Raw genomic sequence first — 15,597 nt, 5'->3', positions numbered from 1 at the left:
CATCAGTCATAGCTCTCGAAGATAGCTATTCCGGCGGCTAGCTTCCCACGCTATGCGTGCCGTCCTCGCACCTGTTAAAACTTTTCCTAGACGCTAGAACTATACTATTCCTACGCAACCTTGAGCGATCGGAAAGCGCGTTTTCCACGCCTGGCCGGCGGAGAGGGGGGGCTTCGTTCCGGCCGCGAAGCTCTCCACATCCCCGTAAGGAGCCTGGTGGTGGTCTCGTGCGGACGATGCCCTCTCCGTGAGCGCATATTTCCCCCCTCATCTTTTAAGAGATTCAATACATACAAGCATTTGTCTCGCAAACCAGATTTATTTCAAGGGAATTTTCCACGTCTCAATTATTTCTCTCGTCGTATTCGAGTGCTCATTGCCGTGTTATAGTTTGTTAACGAAGCTTCCCCTCAAGTCTAAATATTGTAAGGCAGTTTGTCGTGTGCGTATCATGGCCACGCATGCTTATATCGCCTTTCCGTTTCTCTACCACGGTTGCGCCTTAAAACCACGGCGCTGCAAGTTTGCTTTCTTTTCCTTCCCTCTTCTCCGCCCTTAAACTGGCTCTCTTAACTACTACACGCAGAGGCAAGAAACAGCGCGCGCTTTAGATACTATAGATGAGATGAATATTTACAATTATTATTAGGGTTATAATTATATTCGAGTGCTGATTGCCGTGTTATAGTTTGTTAACGAAACTACCCCTCAATTCTAAATATTGTAAGGCAGTCTGTCGTGTGCGTATCATGGCCACGCATGCTTATATCGCCTTTCCGTTTCTCTACCACGGTTGCGCTTTAAAACCACAGCGCTGCAAGTTTGCTTTCCTTTCCTTCCCTCTTCTCCGCCCTTAAACTGACTCTCTTAACTACTACACGCAGAGACAAAGAAACAGCACGCGCATGCGATCGCATAGATGAGATGAATACATATATATAGAAAAGCATCAGTCATAGCTCTCGAAGTATAATATAATATAATATAGAATAGCTCTCGAAGATAGCTTTTCCGGCGGCTAGCTTCCCACGCTATGCGTGCCGTCCTCGCACCTGTTAAAACTTTTCCTAGACGCTAGAACTATACTATTCCTACGCAACCTTGAGCGATCGGAAAGCGCGTTTTCCACGCCTGGCCGGCGGAGAGGGGGGGCTTCGTTCCGGCCGCGAAGCTCTCCACATCCCCGTAAGGAGCCTGGTGGTGGTCTCGTACGGACGATGCCCTCTCGGTGAGCGCATATTTCCCCCCTCATCTTTTAAGAGATTCAATACATACAAGCATTTGTCTCGCAAACCAGATTTATTTCAAGGGAATTTTCCACGTCTCAATTATTTCTCTCGTATTCGAGTGCTCATTGCCGTGTTATAGTTTGTAAACGAAGCTTCCCCTCAAGTCTAAATATTGTAAGGCAGTTTGTCGTGTGCGTATCATGGCCACGCATGCTTATATCGCCTTTCCGTTTCTCTACCACGGTTGCGCCTTAAAACCACGGCGCTGCAAGTTTGCTTTCTTTTCCTTCCCTCTTCTCCGCCCTTAAACTGGCTCTCTTAAATACTACACGCAGAGGCAAGAAACAGCGCGCGCTTTAGATACTATAGATGAGATGAATATTTACAATTATTATTAGGGTTATAATTATATTCGAGTGCTGATTGCCGTGTTATAGTTTGTTAACGAAACTACCCCTCAATTCTAAATACTTTAAGGCAGTTTTCCTAGTCTCTAAAGCCGCTCGAGTTCACGCTGCTCCTCTGGCGGCCATTTTTCCAAGAAATTATGCCTTCCAACCACTCAGAAATCGACTGTCGCGGACAACACCAGCCCCTTTCCACATAAGTATGAGGCTCGGAGCAGGAGCTATAGCGCTTGAAAGTAACCGCTGGCTTGACGAACCAACCGACTGAGCTACCTTTCCGGGCAACATTGAAGGATCACGAGTTCAAATCACATGTTATGTTCCTTTTTTTTTCTTTCTTTTTAAAGGTATTTTCCTTCCTTTTATCACTGTACGGAAACCCTCCTAAAAAAAAAAATTATATATCCTCAATTATGTGTGGCCACACATGTGCAGGTCATAAATACCAGGTTCTCTAGCCGAGTGCCATCCATGCGGTATAACCGAGCTCAGATTGGTCCACCTTGACTGATCAAATAGGGCGCCACTGTAGGTTAAATCAGGCGTACAACTCCTGCGGGACCCGCCGTGGTTGCTCAGTGGTCATGATGTTAGACTGCTGAGCACGAGGTCGCGGGATCGGACCCCGGCCACGGCGGCCACATTTCGATGGGGGCGAAATGCGAAAACACCCGTGTACTTAGAATTAGGTGCACGTTAAAGAACCCCTGGTGGTCGAAATTTTCGGAGTCCTCCACTACGGCGTGCATAATCAGAAAGTGGTTTTTGTCACGCAAAACACCATAATTCAATTTTTAATTTAACTCCTGCGGGGACGGTAGAGTATCTGTCTCCAGTGCAAGAGGACCGTGATTCAAATCCCGGTGCCACGCAATTCTCCTCCGGGAAATAAAAAAAAAAACCGTGTGTTGAGAAATTGCACAAACAGGCCTGGAGTGCGGCCTGATCCCGGTGACCAGAACCGGTAACGCACTCTCTCACCAGAGCAGGATTGGCCACCCTGGTGCAGTACTTGGCCACAACCTCCTATATGAATACAACAATCAAACCCCGGCCCTCAGTCCCCAGCAGCCGCGAAGCAACTGACCACGGCGGCGGTCAGATCTGTAACGCTGCAGAGGGTGCTAAGAATACTGGCTCCGGACAGGCCGCCATTGGAATCTGAACCTGGCAACGTTTAACGTTAGAACGCTATCTAGTGAGGCGAGTCTAGCAGTATTATTGGAGGAATTAGAGGGTAGTAAATGGGATATAATAGGGCTCAGTGAGGTTAGGAGGACAAAAGAAGCATATACAGTGCTAAAAAGCGGGCATGTACTGTGTTACCGGGGCTTAGCGGAGAGGCGAGAACTAGGAGTCGGATTCCTGATTAATAAGGAAATAGCTGGTAACATACAGGAATTCTATAGCATTAACGAGAGGGTGGCAGGTCTTGTTGTGAAACTTAATAAGAGGTACAAATTGAAGGTGGTACAAGTCTATGCCCCTACATGCAGTCATGATGACCAGGAAGTCGAAAGCTTTTATGAAGACGTGGAATCGGCGATGGGTAAAGTCAAAACAAAATACACTATACTGATGGGCGACTTCAATGCCAGGGTAGGCAAGAAGCAGGCTGGAGACAAGTCAGTGGGGGAATATGGCATAGGCTCTAGGAATAGCAGAGGAGAATTATTAGTAGAGTTTGCAGAACAGAATAATATGCGGATAATGAACACCTTTTTCCGCAAGCGGGTTAGTCGAAAGTGGACGTGGAGGAGCCCGAATGGTGAGACTAGAAATGAAATCGACTTCATACTCTGCGCGAACCCCGGCATCATACAAGATGTAGACGTACTCGGCAAGGTACGCTGCAGTGACCATAGGATGGTAAGAACTCGAATTAGCCTAGACTTGAGCAGGGAACGGAAGAAACTGGTACACAAGAAGCCAATCAATGAATTAGCGGTAAGAGGGAAACTAGAGGAATTCCGGATCAAGCTACAGAACAGGTATTCGGCTTTAACTCAGGAAGAGGACCTTAGTGTTGAAGCAATGAACGACTATCTCATGGGAACCATTAAGGAGTGCGCAATAGAAGTCGGTGGTAACTCCGTTAGACAGGAAACCAGTAAGCTATCGCAGGAGACGAAAGATCTGATCAAGAAACGCCAAAGTATGAAAGCCTCTAACCCTACAGCTAGAATAGAACTGGCAGAACTTTCTAAGTTAATCAACAAGCGTAAGACAGCGGACATCAGGAACTATAATATGGATAGAATTGAACAGGCTCTCAGGAACGGAGGAAGCCTAAAAACAGTGAAGAAGAAACTAGGAATAGGCAAGAATCAGATGTGTGCGTTAAGAGACAAAGCCGGCAATATCGTTACTAATATGGATGAGATAGTTCAAGTGGCTGAGGAGTTCTATAGAGATTTATACAGTACCAGTGGCACCCACGACGATAGTGGAAGAGAGAATAGCCTAGAGGAATTCGAAATCCCACAGGTAACGCCGGAAGAAGTAAAGAAAGCCTTAGGAGCTATGCAAAGGGGGAAGGCAGCCGGGGAGGATCAGGTAACAGCAGATTTGTTGAAGGATGGTGGTCAGATTGTTCTAGAGAAACTGGCCACCCTGTATACGCAATGCCTCATAACCTCGAGCGTACCGGAATCTTGGAAGAACGCTAACATAATCCTAATCCATAAGAAAGGGGACGCCAAAGACTTGAAAAATTATAGACCGATCAGCTTACTGTCCGTTGCCTACAAAGTATTTACTAAGGTAATCGCAAATAGAATCAGGAACACCTTAGACTTCTGTCAACCAAAGGACCAGGCAGGATTCCGTAAAGGCTACTCAACAATAGACCATATTCACACTATCAATCAAGTGATAGAGAAATGTGCAGAATATAACCAACCGTTATATATAGCTTTCATTGATTACGAGAAAGCGTTTGATTCAGTCGAAACCTCAGCAGTCATGGAGGCATTACGGAATCAGGGTGTAGATGAGCCATATGTAAAGATACTGGAAGATATCTATAGCGGCTCCACAGCCACCGTAGTCCTCCACAAAGAAAGCAACAAAATCCCTATAAAGAAAGGCGTCAGACAGGGAGATACGATATCTCCAATGCTATTCACAGCATGTTTACAGGAGGTATTCAGAGGCCTGGAGTGGGAAGAATTGGGGATAAAAGTTGATGGAGAATACCTTAGCAACTTGCGATTCGCTGATGATATTGCCTTGCTTAGTAACTCAGGAGACCAATTGCAATGCATGCTCACTGACCTGGAGAGGCAAAGCAGAAGGGTGGGTCTGAAAATTAATCTGCAGAAAACTAAAGTAATGTTTAACAGGCTCGGAAGAGAACAGCAGTTTACGATAGGTAGCGAAGCACTGGAAGGGGTAAGGGACTACATCTACTTAGGGCAGGTAGTGACCACGGATCCGGATCATGAGACTGAAATAACCAGAAGAATAAGAATGGGCTGGGGTGCGTTTGGCAGGCGTTCTCAAATCATGAACAGCAGGTTGCCACTATCCCTCAAAAGGAAAGTGTATAACAGCTGTGTGTTACCAGTACTCGCATATGGGGCAGAAACCTGGAGACTTACGAAAAGGGTTCTGCTGAAATTGAGGACGACGCAACGAGCTATGGAAAGAAGAATGATGGGTGTGACGTTAAGGGATAAGAAAAGAGCAGATTGGGTGAGGCAACAAACGCGGGTAAACGACATCTTAGTTGAAATCAAGAAAAAGAAATGGGCATGGGCCGGACATGTAATGAGGAGGGAAGATAACCGATGGTCACTAAGGGTTACGGACTGGATTCCAAGGGAAGGGATGCGTAGCAGGGGGCGGCAGAAAGTTAGGTGGGCGGATGACATTAAGACGTTTGCAGGGACAACATGGCCACAATTAGTACATGACCGGGGTAGTTGGAGAAGTATGGGAGAGGCCTTTGCCCTGCAGTGGGCGTAACTAGGCTGATGATGATGATGATGATATATATATATATAAATTATTACGATATTATCGGTAGATACCCGAGAGACGAGCCGCCGCGAGAACGACGACGAAGTGGGTCTGTGCCCTTGGCGCGAGAAAATGCCGGCCTGGCGCTCTGGCTGCAGTCCAGTGTAAATAGCTTGTAAATAGCCTCTGCCGTCTGTATCTTTCTGCACGTAACATTCTGGTGGAGGTAACCGATCCCCGTCCTCGCCACGGAACTCCGGAGTGGTCGGTACATCGAGCTTGTCACCATGCCTTCCGTATACGTGACCACCTCTGCAACGACTTCGGCTTGTCCGACTGCTCCCGTCATCACGGTTGCCCAACATCGCTACCCTGGTGTGTTCTCTGGCCTGGAGGGACAGGACTTTGACGAATGGATCAAGCTATATGAACATGGCAGCGCTAATAACAGGTGGGACCCAACGATCATGCTCGCCAATGTCATCTTTTATCTCGGCGGCACCCCACGCGTGTGGCACCGGACGCATGGCGACGAGATAACCAGTTGGGACAATTTCAAAGAAAAGCTCAGGGGACTGTTTGGCAACCCCACTTGCCGCAAGGTTACCGCGAGAATGCCGTCTCCTGTTCAGACATCTACAGAGCCGTACGTTTCATACATCCTCGTCGTCTTGGCTCTATGCCGAAAAACTGACGACGCTATGTCTGAAGCTTATAAAGTGTCACATGTCCTAAAAAGCATCGCCAACGACGCTTTCAACTTTCTTGTTTTCGGAAACGTCTAGACAATCGACGCCATCGTTAACGAATGCCGTCGCCTTGAACAGGCTAAGAGCCCCCGTATCACACACCAGGTCACGCGGCTACCCAACACTGCTGCTACGTCGACATGTGAGGGTCGACCACGTCAGACTACCACCTGTGGCGACGTCACCCGTATTCTTCGCCGCGAGCTCGAGGCCACCTGTCCGCCAGCTTTCGCCGCGACGCCTCCCGATCCGCCAGCAGCCACGATTGCGATGATTCAGGCCGCAGTCAGACTGGAATTTGTGAACATGGGTCTGAACTCCGTGTGTACAACGTCTCAACCCAAAGTTCCCCAGTTCTCGACCGGCCCTCCACGTCCCCGACAGTCCTTTTCTGCCATATCTCGCCGCAAGCCGTCCGAATGGCGTACGCCTGATGACAGGCCGATCTGCTTCCACTGATGTCGCATCGGCCAAGTCGCTCGTCACTGCCGCAACCGTTGGCCACTACCTCCTCGGACATACGCCGCCACTTATTCCCGCACTTTTGGACCTTCTGTTCCCTATGCCACCCGCCATGAACCCACTGTTGGTGATGCCGCTGCTCCAAACCTTCGCTACAGCCGCTCGCCCTCACCTCGACACCGTCAGTCTCGTTCGCCCCAACACCACCGCTTCTCATCGCCGCCTATCGCCTCCCTGACCCAGCCGGAAAACTAGGCATTGTAGCTTCTGGAGGTGAAGCTGCGTTGTCGACCCTGCCCTCAAATCCTCTTCTCGCGTTACCAACGAACCAAAACCTTCTTGACGTTGACGTTGACGGCTATCCTGTCCCTGCACTCTTCGATACAGGCGCACATATTTCTATTATGAGTTCTGCCTTCCAACGACGACTCAAAAAGCTCCTGACCCCAGCGTCGGCACGCGTCGTCCGCGTTGCGGATGTCGGTACTGTGCCTATTATCGGCATGTGTACGGCACGAGTCAGCGTTGCCGGTCACCACGCCCCTGTCCTCTTCACCGTGATTGCTCATTGCCCCCACGACCTAATTCTCGGCCTCGATTTTCTCTCCGTGCATTCTGCTCTTATTGACTGCTCTTACAGTACCCTTCGCCTTGAGTTGCTGATTCTCGCAGAACCTTCTGACGCACCCCAGTGCCGCCTACTCCCCACCGGCTTTATTCGCCTGCCGCCAAAGTCAATAGCTTATATTGAACTCTTGTCTTCCCGACCAGTCCCTGATGGCGAGTACCTCGTCACTCCTCTGCCCGACGTTCAACTACAGTATAACGTTACCGTGCCTCACCGTATACTTACTATTACTGCGAACCGCACTCGTATACCTATCTTTAACTTTGGATTGGCAAAGCAAATTCTACCGCAAGGTATTTGCCTTGCCAACGTTGATTGTCTCGGCGACCATCACGTGGCAGCGTTATCAACCGATGCTTCTTGCGAGCTTAGCAGGCCCATCGTGCCAGCCTCGGCCGCCGATCTCAAGATACAGAAAATGGTTACGACGGACCTGCCTTCTGCGCAAGCTGAAGACCTTTACCAAGTATTATCGTCCTACAGAGATATTTTCGACTTCCGCGATCGCCCTTTAGGCCAGACGCACGCGGTCAAGCATCGGATTCTTACTGGCGATGCTACCAATGCTACTCCGATTCACCGACGACCGTATCGACTTTATGCGTCGGAACGCCGAGTAATTCAAAGCGAAGTCAACAAAATGCTAGACAAAAACATCATTGAGCCGTCTTCCAGTCCTTGGGCGTCACCTGTAGTGTTGGTTAACAAAAAGGATGGCACGTGGTGCTTCTGTGTAGACTGCCGCCATCTGAACAACATTACTAAGAAGGACGTCTACCCGCTCCCACGTATAGACGACGCCCTTCACTGCCTCCACTTTTCCAGCTATTTCTCTTCTATCGATCTTCGTTCTGGATACTGGCAGATTGCTGTTGACTATATGGACACAGAAAAAACAGCGTTCATCACATCTGATGGCCTACACTAATTTAAAGCAATGCCTTTTGGATTATGCAACGCCCGTGCCACATTTGAGCGTATGATGGACTCCTTGCTCCGTGGTTTCAGATGGTCCACATGTTTCTGCTACCTCGACGACGTCATCGTCTTCTCGCCCACGTTCGACATTCACCTTGAGCGTCTGACAGCTATACTTGATGTATTTCGAAAGGCGAAGCTGCAACTTAACTCGTTGAAATGTCGTTTCGGCTACCACCAAATGGCTGTTCTGGGCCACCTCGTTGATGATTCCGGAGTACAGCCTGATCCCGACAAAAGTCGCGCTGTCCGAGACTTTCCGGTTCCGAAGAAAGCCGCAGACGTTCGAAGTTTTGTCGGGCTAGGCTCGTACTTTAGTCGTTTTGTTCAAGATTTTGCGGCAATTGCTAGACCCCTCACTAATCTTTTGAAGATAGGCGTACAATTCTCGTGGGGTACTGCAGGAGCCGCCGCCTTCTCTCACCTCGTCACTCTTCTCTCCTCGCCACCCATTCTCGCCCACTTAGACCATGTAGCCGCTACAGAATTGCGTACAGATGCCAGCGGTCATGGCGTAGGTGCCGTCCTAGCCCAGCGTCAGCGTGGCCAGGATCGCGTTATTGCTTATGCGAGCCGCCTCCGCACTATTCGGAGCGCAACTATTCCATTACGGAACGAGAATGCCTTGCTGTAGTCTGGGTGGTTGCGAAGTTCCGTCCTTTCCTTTACGGTCGCCCTTTTTGCGTAGTCACTGAACATCATGCTCTCTGCTGGCTCTCATCCCCAAAAGATCCTACAGGCCGGCTTGGTCGATGGGCTTTGAGACTACAAGAATTTTCGTATTCTGTGGTCTGCAAGTCTGGCCGCCTGCAACAAGACGCTGACAGCTTGTCGCGTTATCCTGTTGACAATCCTGACTCCTCCAATATTACCAGTGCTGCTTGTGTATTCTCTGTGTCGCAGCTGCTTCATTTCGCCGACGAGCAACGTCGTGACGCCAACATCAGAGGACTCATCGACCGTTTTGAGCACTCTCCGGCCGACGCCGCTCTACGCCTCTTCGTCCTCCGCGACGGTACTCTGTGCCGTCATAATCTTCATCCGGACGGCTCTGAGTTCCTACTTGTCATACCTAAACACCTTCGCTCAACCGTTCTAGCAGAGGTCCACGACGCACCAACGGCAGGACACCTCGGCGTATCTCGAACCTATGACCGTGTACGTCGCCGTTTTTTCTGGCCGGGCCTTGCCCGTTGCGTACGACGTTACGTCGCCGCTTGTGAACTTTGCCAACGACGCAAGAAGCCTTCCCAGCCCCCCGCTGGTTACCTGCAGCCGCTCGACATCCCTGCCGAGCCCTTCCATCGTGTTGGCTTAGGCCTTCCCGGCCCATTTCCGGAACCTACATCAGGAAACAAGTGGGTTGCAGTCGCAGCTGACTACGCGACCCGCTACGCCGTAACCCGCGCTCTTCCGACTATTTGCGCAACTGACGTTGCGGACTTCTTTCTACATGATATCATTTTGATGCATGGTGCTCCGCGTCAATTGCTAACAGACTGTGGCCGTAGGTTTTTGGCGAAACTCATTGACGACATCATGCGGCCCTGCTCCATTCAGCATAAGTTTACTACCTCCTACCACCCTCAAATCAACGGCCTCACTGAGCGTTTGAACCGCAACCTTACAGACATGCTATACAAATACGTTTCAGACGACCACCGTGACTGGGACCTGGCTCTACCCTACATTACCTTTGCATACAACTATTCGCGTCTCGAAACTGCCGGCTTTTCCCCATTTTACCTCTTGTATGGCCGCGAACCGACGCTACTACTAGACACCGTGCTGCCGTCTACCACTGCTTCAACTAGCCCGTGATGCAGTCACCCGTGCTCACCATGCTTGTCAACTTGCGTACGTTCGTCTACGAGTCTCTCAAGACAAACAGAAGCGACGCTACGACCTCCGTCACCGTGATGTCCATTTTGCGCCCGGCACCCTCGTGTTGCTTTGGTCACCATCGCGTAAAGTTAGCCTTTGTAATAAACTGCTTTCCTGTTATACCGGCCCATATCGCGTGCTCCACCAAGTGAGCGATGTCACCTATGAAATTGTTCTAGCCATGCCCACTACGTCCCTCGGTGTGACAAACAGTGACATTGTCCACGTCACCCGTCTCAAGCCCTACAACTCTCCACGTGCCTTGGATATTTAAAAGCACCGTGACGGCGCTTTTGCCGCCGGGGGGTAGTATTACGATATTATCCGTAGATACCCGAGAGACGAGCCGCCGCGAGAACGGCGACGAAGTGGGTCGGTGCCCTTGGCGCGAGAAAATGTCGGCCTTCTACTCTGGCTCCAGTGCAGTGTAATATCTTGTAAATAGCCTCTTCCGTGTCTATCTTTCTACACGTAACAATATATATATATATATATATATATATATATATATATATATATATATATATATATATATACCAACTTGCAAGAACTATACCTGACGCCAAAGAAATATATCAGAATAATGCTAAACTTACCGTGTAATGCCCACACGGGTGAATTGTTTCAGCAGGCTCGAAGTTTACCTGTCCACTACCTCTACACCTTAAGTTAACCGTAACGCCTAGGCGCGAAGTGAAAGAAACTCGACATTTTCTAGATGAACTTTCACATCTACAGCAAAACATTACATGACTTAACACAAGATATCAATAAATTTCGAAAGTTATAACCACGGAAAGAAAGTATTCCAAAGATAAGTTACCCTAAATAACGCCTACGCTATTCAATAAATACGCGAAAACGTGTATAGATTTTCTGTAGTATACAGCGATCGAATTGCGAAAACTGCATATGCTAGGTTTTTAAATCGTGTTGCTTTTCTGGTAACCCTTGTACTTGTTCTTGTGCTTTGTCCGCTTATGAAATTAAGATATCCTCTGTATGTCTCTTTTTCCTTTTTCTTTTGCTGTGTGTTGCATGTTATTGTTAATGCCGCTGCTTACTGATTTGACTGATTTGTAAAGGTAGCTGCAGGCCTTTGTCAAGCTGCCTCTTCGGAGCGTAGCTTTTACCTACTTCGTCCTTCATCAGTGTGGTGATGAAAAGTGACTATTAATAATATTATTATTAGTATTATTTTTATTTTTATTATAATTGTAGTTACCGTAGGTTTGACGCCGCATATCTCAAAATGTGTGCCATCCTCAGAATTCGTTACAAGGAGAGATGCCATGCTAACTCGCTGGCTACAACTCGTAGAATGAAATACGCGCCGTAATCTAATTCTTTAAAAAGTGAGTTAGTGTAACTAAGTTAGTTATTCAATTGATCATTTTCACTTCTCGTGGAAGTAGAGGCCGCCTCAACAAGTAATTTAGCTCAAGGGTTAGAACTGCGTTATGTGCAACATGCAATTTTATAAATTTTGTGCTGCTTAATAAACGCCCTGTGTATTTATTCATATGTAAGCGCATTACCGTCGGAATTTGTGCGATTGGTTCTGCTCATTATATTATCTTGATTACTTCACCTAATTCCCTGTTATTCTCGACTGCATTTCCGTTTCATTCTTATACAATTGCTTATTCTGAGGCATCACCGATTATTTGTTCTATACATTACATTACCTGCCCGACACACCTTTTTTGGGTGTATCGTATCTACAATACCAGGCGCCTTGGCTTGCTTACGAAGTCGTACAGATGCCTTCCGGTTTGTTCACATAAAGTCCATCACCTTAAATTGTATTACACTTTGTGGAGCATCAAGCTATTCTTCAAGTTTCATGGGTTTGTACTATCAGTACCATTAAAGAAAGTTAAATTATGGGGTTTTACGTGCCAAAACCACTTTCTGATTATGAGGCACGCCATAGTGGAGGACTCCGGAAATTTCGACCACCTGAGGTTCTTTAACGTGCACCTAAATCTAAGTATGCACGATTATCTTCGCATTTCGCTCCCATCAAAATGCGGCCGCCGTGGCCGGGATTCGATCCCGCGAGCTCGTGCTCAGCAGCCCAACACCATAGCCACTGAGCAACCACGGCGGGTTTTCGGTACCATTTGACTAGAGGCTCACTTCTACAGCCGCGTCATGCTGAAGCTGTGTGCTACCTGCATAAACGTTATTTCTGCATTGTAATAATAAACTAGTCGTTTATTTAAATTCTCTCCTTATATTTGCAGGTCGAAGCAAACGGATGCTGGGCGATAAAGATGCCTCCACTGCAGTGCAGCTTTGGATTTGGCTACGACAACAGCGACTTGCGTAACTTTCGCTAGAACGGCAACAATGCAAGAGAGCATCGCATCAATCTTCGTGCTGCGTGCTGCTCAGCTTATTTCGCACCGAGGCTGATGACGCAGGTGGCGCCACGTCTAGTGCCCTTTCTCGAGATAATTTTGCTGCACTGCCAAGCAAGTTTTTTATCTCGTACAGCTTTTCCAATGGCGCAGTTTATGGCCGTCTGACGCTTTAGCCTAAATTCAGCCACTAACGTCCGCAGGCGCACCTTCAACGACCTGTACATTCTCGACGCTCTAAGCAGAAAGACTAAAAGGGATTTCACTCAAATGAGATTAGAATTCGGTAGAGAGCAAACTTCAACTTAGAGTGCATTGCTATATAAATTGTAGGCTCCCACAGGAAAACGCTAAGCGAGACACTAAAGCCAAGCTAAGTTCGAGCACTTACGACGACAACTTTCGTGCTCGGCTAACAGTTTGAGAGCTGCCACACCGTGTTTTCTAAAAGTGCTTCCCTTTCTAGCCTAAAAGCAAATATTTACAACTCTAACCATAGCGGTGCAGATTTATTTGTATGTAGGTCCGACGGAACCAAGTGGATTAGTCGTTGAGATAAAAGACAAGGCAAGGCCCTCTCTTGAAAGCGTTGTGCGAGAGCTCCACCGTTCAGCTGGTCGTTTGGTCACAGTGTAACGTGTTTGGCCGAACGTAGGAATCATTGAACGCAGTGTCTGCGACCATAGGTTGAATGGTTACGTTAAGTTTGAATACTGACAAAGAAGCAACTCGCTAATGGTCTTTCGCGTAAGCATGTTTGATTTAGTTGAGCTTCGTGATGTGGCTCTTGCGGTGTCACTCCTCGCGGACATGAAACCAAGGACAGCGTCAGTTGCCAAGCTCTGAATCCAGCGAAGACGTTTTCTGGAAACTTCAGCGCAGCTGCAAGAAGTAGAAGCCATCACTGCCGGTCCCTACGCGACACGTGGTCTTTCGGCGGTGATTGTGTTGCGGCGGTGCATTTGCCTCCATCGCCCAGCGCTGAACCTGAGTACTATTTTGTGCGGGGAACACAGAGGCTCTTGCGCGTTTCCGAACAAGCGAATGCATCGCTTCGGCCGTAATCCGAGTCGCAGGCGAGTGCGCCGCCCGCCCGGTGAGCCGTCGCCGCTGAGGCCGTGATGGAGGCATGGCGGTCCGCATAGGCGCCGCGTGTTGGCCATGCGAGCCGCTCGCAACCGGACTGTCAACGACATCGGCGGTGGGCTCGATACAACCGGGACCAGCTCCGTCGCCACCACCGTGATGGCCAGCGCCGAGTCGCAGTCGACTACGATGCCCACTCCTCCATTACAGGGGCACGACTTGCGCATCCCGAGGCCCACAGGTGAGCGCACTTATTTATTTATTTATCTATTTAAAAGAACCTTACAGGCCCTATGTTACGGCATAAAGTAAGGGGACATTTCAAACAGTAAGTATATAAAGAGAACAAATTTACAACAAGCCAAAACAAACTGCGAAGCTCCCGTTAGGTTATTGTATATATATAATGAGAATGGCGACCAGCGACAACAATCAGTGTATATATAAATCGTTATCCTTCTCCGTGTGCTGTCACCGATCCTAAATAATCAGGCATGGACCACCTCTGTAATTGCAGTGCATAACGGCATCGCCAAAAAAAGAGGTCAAGAAGGACTGAAAGTTGGGCTTGTTGGAATGGCTTGATTCAAATGCAGCGTTGTCGCGGGGCAGCACTTGGGTCCTGTATGTTTTTATCCATCATTTTTTACTATCGGGCGCTCCATTACACCGGAATGGGAACTTGATGTTTTCGGTCTTGGGCGTTATGGTAGTACTCCGATACTTCGTTATGGCTAGAGATCCCTGCAAGGCCAGTAACTTTTCATTAAAAGTGCTTCTGTCACGCCCTCAAGGTATTTGCTAACATGCAAGCATCCAGCACTAAAAACGTAATGTTCGCACAAGTCAAGACTGATGCGAACAGGAATAGTGCTTTTAGCTATCGTGCCGCTAACATGCGACAAGTAGTCGTGCAAGTATTTAAATGCTACCCCGGTTCACAGCCTTTTAAGATGATAGTTTGTCACCTACCGCCATTTGATTTTCCTAATATACCCGATGATGGTATTCGAACGAGAGCCCTGTCTACGGTACTTGTTAAATTTTACATGTATTGGCTATGTATTTTATACAAGCTGCCACAATACCGTATAGAAACACTCTGGAAGTATCCTGATATTAGTATAGAAGCATGCTTGTAAAGGGATTGGTTTGCGTCATCTCCTGTCCGAGCTACCCTAGCCTAATATATGCAAATATGCGTGGCTGCTTCACTAATGCTTAAACCCACAGTTGCAAGCCTCTCTTCTTCGGCTTGAAATAGAAGCAGACAACGGGTGGTGAAATATAATTGCTTGCATTATTCACAAACCCTTGTTTCCTTCCCCTCATTGCACTGAGAGAAAAATGAATCTAGAAGGAAGTGGGCCGATAACGGAAAGAGTTTATGTCGCTATAGTCACAGCAACGAATGCGTCAGAATGAGCACTACATATTTTAAACAAACATTACTTCTGCAAAACGTTGTGTCGCTTCATTGCTTGACTGTTAATCGCACTATCGTCGACAATCCATCGTAAGATGCACTCTGTCCTAATATTTTTTGCAACGAAGTTTTCGCTGTAGCGTGCCACAACGTAATTAACGGAAAAGTAATTTTATGCATGGGGATGAAGGCATCTTATGGAGTCGCTGAAGTACTCTATGCACAGGAAGACAAGAGAATGGAGAGCACTAAACAGGAGGCAGGGAAATCACTGCTAATAAACCTTTACATGGTTATATGGTTATTATGTAGAGATCTTCAGCAGAAAACTCAACCAAGAGGAACTGTACGCCAAATTGTACTTCATACACAAAACCCCACTAAGAAGGGCGCTCAGAATATTGGGATCAAACTATCAC

At 47.9% G+C, this 15,597-nt stretch overlaps 1 protein-coding gene across 4 annotated transcripts in view; it reads left to right on the top strand.

Annotated features, from left to right (window-relative positions):
* LOC142573155 (uncharacterized) overlaps nucleotides 1–15,597 on the top strand; it is a 731,380-nt gene that overhangs the window by 573,969 nt on the left and 141,814 nt on the right. For all 4 annotated transcript variants that reach the window (XM_075682709.1, XM_075682708.1, XM_075682707.1 and 1 more), the window contains one exon: nucleotides 12,550–13,993. In XM_075682709.1, the coding sequence (XP_075538824.1) occupies nucleotides 13,828–13,993 (166 nt within the window). In that variant the 5' untranslated portion in view covers nucleotides 12,550–13,827. The remainder of the gene's footprint in view (nucleotides 1–12,549; nucleotides 13,994–15,597) is intronic.

Source organism: Dermacentor variabilis, chromosome 2, assembly GCF_050947875.1.
Source record: "Dermacentor variabilis isolate Ectoservices chromosome 2, ASM5094787v1, whole genome shotgun sequence".
In the NCBI taxonomy this organism is placed as follows: domain Eukaryota; kingdom Metazoa; phylum Arthropoda; class Arachnida; order Ixodida; family Ixodidae; genus Dermacentor; species Dermacentor variabilis.
Note: the sequence above shows the minus strand (reverse complement) of the source record. Positions and strands in the feature narration are given on the sequence as shown.